Below are 4,579 nucleotides of genomic sequence, written 5' to 3'. Positions count from 1 at the left end.
ATTACATCACTATATTATCATTATGGTTAGGGAGCCAGGTGCAAATTTGGTTAACTATTTCCTCTCAAGAGATAATTCGTCAGACGCATGAGAGTATAGTATTATAAAGCCTCGTGAACGTCAGCTGGCGCTCGGTTGGGGGGGTGAGCCTCCCACGCACATAGGAAAAAAATACATTCATTCATTCATTTCCTCTCAGCTAAAAATTTGTCAAATTGTAGCTAACCCAATATCTCAACGAAAAAAAATAGTCAGCTGGTTACAACATGGTGTATTATACGTCAGCTGGTGTCTCGAACATGAAAGTTAAATTTAAAGAAAAATTTATTTTCCGTTATTTCCTCTCAAACAAAAATTTACCTGATGATAGCTTATATGTAACTGTGGATAAATATATATGTCAGCTGGCTGTATCTTGGTGGAAAAACCGTCAGCTGATACGGGAGGCTACAACCGCTCTTCCCCCCAACCGAGCTCCAGCTGACGTTCACGAGGCTTCATAATACTATACTTTGATGCATTTTACTAATTACCGCTTGAGAGGAACTTGGTCATAAAATCTGCTGCTGGCTCCCGGACCATTAGTATGCACGTCGATTTAATAACTGAACGAAAAATACTTGAATATTGTTCATTATAATATGTATTAAAACGTATTTCCCAACAAAGTTGCTTAGTACATTAAATAAAGTCTCGCTATACACTTACTTAAAAATGATAATATAAAATAATAAATAAAGAAATATTACATGATTCTATGTACAATATATTTTATGTTAGACGCGACTTACAATATTATAACAAATGAGTAAAACTAAATTAATAATACCAAAGGTTTTCCCTCATAATTCAATACCTACAACCTACAACACAAAAGGCGCGAAAAAGCAACATGACATAGAAAAATTTACAATTTGTGTTTTGATTCTAATTATGCATGAATTTCTTATATTAATAATAAATATTTCTTACGTCGTACTTATATACAATTGAATAATGTATATTTATTAACTTAGTTTATTTATCATGCTAAGATCAGCTGATTTAAGGTCAACAACCTTGTTTATTGTATGTTCTTGTTAGTTATCACTTGAGTAAGCTATAAATTCTTTTTCTAAAGTATTTATGTATCGATATGTAGTAATTTAATTTATTTCGTAAAGCTATACAATATAAAATACATAATTTATTACTACCTAACTCACAACACTTCACCTCACTACTACATCCACGAAGGATGTGTGAAAAAGTTACTTCCTTGTTCAATACAGGCTTACCAACATAAGCATTATTAAAAAAGCTATGAGTATATTGGTCCATGGTCTTACTTATCTGTTGAATGTTCTGTATTTGATTTTTGCAAATTGCATTGATAAATATGTAGGTACAAAAGAAGAAATATTTATATTTATTAAATTATGTAAAAATCTATATTACTATAGCATTTTATTAATAATCTTCTCTCTTTAAAAAAAAAAGGGTTTGACAATTGACACATTATTATTATTTTTAAAAACAGACATTGACAGTTTAAATGCTGATGGCGTCTGTGGAGCAAATAAAATAACCTCATTGATGCTATTTTACGCGTTATTTACTAGATTATAGGTGAAGTGTGTACTGTTTATTTTATTAATAGTGATTTCAAAGAAATAAGAAGTTTACCATGGCGGATGCTGCTGCGAGACAGCTCCAGTACGAGTATAAAGCGGTAAGTTACATTTTTATAATTTCTTATCATTATGAAATTACTCTGTTATTTGATCATTAAATTTAAAAGTAGCATTACCAAACAATTTAAAACATTACTGTAAGCTTCTTAATACTTGCATTAAAACAAAAGTATTGTGAATCTCGACAATGCGAAACATTGTTTAGTTTTCCGGTTAGGCGAAATTTTTGCAATGTGTATTATTTTCATCATATACATCTCTATCTATTCGTTGTTAATTAATCATCTTGCGTCCTAAAGCCTTCAGTGATATCGAAATGTTTATGCAAAATGATATGAATGAATGAAGATTTCCCAAAGGGCAATCAAACATAGTGTTTTAGGCGAAATAAAAATTGAATTGACCAAACTTCATATTCCAGAACTCGAATCTCGTACTCCAAGCCGATGTGAGGCTTATAGAGAGACGTGGTCGCGATGAGGCGACCGGCGAGGTGTTGTCTCTCGCCGGCAAGCTCACAGGCACTCGCATGGGCGATAGAGCGCAGAGAACTAAACCTGATAAGGCTGAAGAACGGAAGGCTAAGTGAGTATTTTATATGTTAAGGAAGGTTAGAGTTATGATACAGTGGAATCTGTTTATAATGACAGGAAGGGATACAACAAACATGTTATACTAAATGGAAGTCATACAAACAATCTCGTTCATCTTCATGGCATATCACATAATGCTTTGAAACACTCTAAATCAAATGTATTTTGGTTACTATAACTGGACAATTTATTAAAAATAGCTCACAATAGAAAACATGCCACTGGAAACAAAGTCCTTTCAACCAACACTTTAAAGAATTTTACATGAATACATAATAGTTAATAGGATTCTGTTGTATGTGGTAGTGGCTGTTTCTACGATACTATGCTCACAGACCAGTAAGAATATATTTTGTTCACTTATATGGCAAAAAATAATAATTTTTACAAAAAATAGAACTTTTTGCAATTTAGAAAGAAAGAAAATACCTTATAACAACATTTATTAAAAATAACATTTATTTGTACCATTCATATAAATACAGATTTTTAAAGCAATAAAATACTTAAAATAAATTTAGATACATTATTTTTGAACCCTGCCAAACTTCCTCTTGTAAATCGAACTATATATAACTATAACAGACGACAAAAACGCGACGAAGCGACCTACGAGTTATCCAAATCTAAATCAGCCCGCACTGCATGGGCAGACGACACTCCAGCCGGTGTATTGTACCGCCCTCGGGCACAACATACGAGACACGCGTACGAGTTATTACTAGCGTTCATACAGAGTGCGCTGGCTGATCAGCCGAGGGATATATTATGTGGGGCGGCTGATGAGGTGAGTGTTTGTTGCTACAACAGTGATTTAGCCACGTTTAAGAGTGTTCGGACTCATATAGAGTGCGCTGGCTGGTCTAATAAGGCACATGAAGCTGATTAGGTATGTATTTCTTGCTTTAACAGTGATATAAGTTAAGTATCATATTGAGTACGCTGGCTGGACAAATGACACTCTAGCCGGTGTACTGTACTGCCCTCGGGCACAACATACGAGACACGCGTACGAGTTACTGCTAGCGTTCATACAGAGTGCGCTAGCTGACCAGCCGAGGGATATATTATGTGGGGCCGCTGATGAGGTAAGTGTTTGTTGCTATAAAACAGTGATTTGCGTGTGTTAGGTATCATATAGAGTGCACTGACTGATCAGCTGAGATAGGTAAATGATTATACAAAAGTTATCTATCAATTCAAACAAGATTAAAACCAGTCCAGCAATTTCTTAGCTACTCACAATATAACTGACCATTCTATTTTATTTATAGGTACTTGTAGTGCTAAAGAATGACAAATTAAAAGATCCAGAGAGAAAGAAGGAAATTGAACTCCTCTTGGGACCTATACCAGATGAGAGGTTCGCCCTGTTGGTTAATTTAGGTAAGTTCTTAATTTTTTTTTCTGCAAACTATAATCTAGTTTTGTTCAAAGTGAATAGACATTTGTGACGTCAGCATGCTTCATCCTAGACCACGCTTGTCGCTTTCCATCAGGCGAAGGCGGTCAAATGCTTGCCTAATCATGAAAAAAAAAATGCTCCTTTTTTAATTAAAAAAAGTGTAAAAACGTTTAAAACAGTTATTTGCACATTACTTATTTGAAGAGTTATCTTATTAAAGTAGTCTATGTTTAGAAGCTCTTTCGATACAGTAATTTTAATATTTTACCTAAAATAAATTGAATTTAAGCTTTGACAAATTCGATAATTTGGATACGTGTTTAAAGTAATACGTTCAAAAAATATAAATTGATAAAGAATAGGAAAAATTCGATCACGAGGCGGGACTCGAAACCGCATCCTTTCACGACAATACGGGGGCGCATCGAGTCCCGTCTCGCGTTCGAATTTTTTCTATTCTTTATATATTTATATTTATTTTTGAATGTCATAAAACCAAAATATCAGATTTTAGTAAAAAAAAAAGTAATGTCTTACTAACAAATCTTAAAAAACGCATTTTCCATTCACAGAAGTCGATTAATAATTTTGACAAAAAAAACACATTTATATGTATAATTATTTTTTGTTACAGGCAAGAAAATAACGGACTTCAATATAAACACGTCAGCGGAGGGCAACACAGAGATTGACGAAACGTACGGTATCAATGTGCAGTTTGAGGAGTCTTCGGAGGAGGACGATGAGGATGCGTATGGAGAGGTAATCTATTGTTAGACGTAACTTTTGATTTAATATTTTTGTAGATGAATAGTTGTCATTATTTCATGTCTGAACCTATGATACACTCACCGGCACGGAATCTTGGCCACTTACAAATTTGCCGATAAAAAAAGTTTGAAGTGTTT

The 4,579-nt window shown here is 33.7% G+C and overlaps 1 protein-coding gene across 1 annotated transcript in view; it reads left to right on the top strand.

Moving 5' to 3' along the window:
• Positions 1-1,534: 1,534 nt before the first annotated feature.
• Brr2 (U5 small nuclear ribonucleoprotein l(3)72Ab) overlaps positions 1,535-4,579 on the top strand; it is a 61,603-nt gene continuing 58,558 nt past the window's right edge. Inside the window, exons 1-5 of the mRNA XM_090117910.1 lie at positions 1,535-1,711; positions 2,095-2,258; positions 2,852-3,053; positions 3,541-3,652; positions 4,306-4,433. Of these exons, the coding sequence (XP_089974036.1) occupies positions 1,667-1,711; positions 2,095-2,258; positions 2,852-3,053; positions 3,541-3,652; positions 4,306-4,433 (651 nt within the window). The 5' untranslated portion in view covers positions 1,535-1,666. The remainder of the gene's footprint in view (positions 1,712-2,094; positions 2,259-2,851; positions 3,054-3,540; positions 3,653-4,305; positions 4,434-4,579) is intronic.

Source organism: Colias eurytheme, chromosome 29 (assembly GCF_061535395.1).
Source record: "Colias eurytheme isolate Ceu_HAF_F1 chromosome 29, ilColEury1 Martin Lab GWU primary, whole genome shotgun sequence".
NCBI lineage: Eukaryota > Metazoa > Arthropoda > Insecta > Lepidoptera > Pieridae > Colias > Colias eurytheme.
The sequence above is the reverse complement of the archived record's forward strand: the minus strand, read 5'-3'. Positions and strand labels throughout refer to the sequence as shown.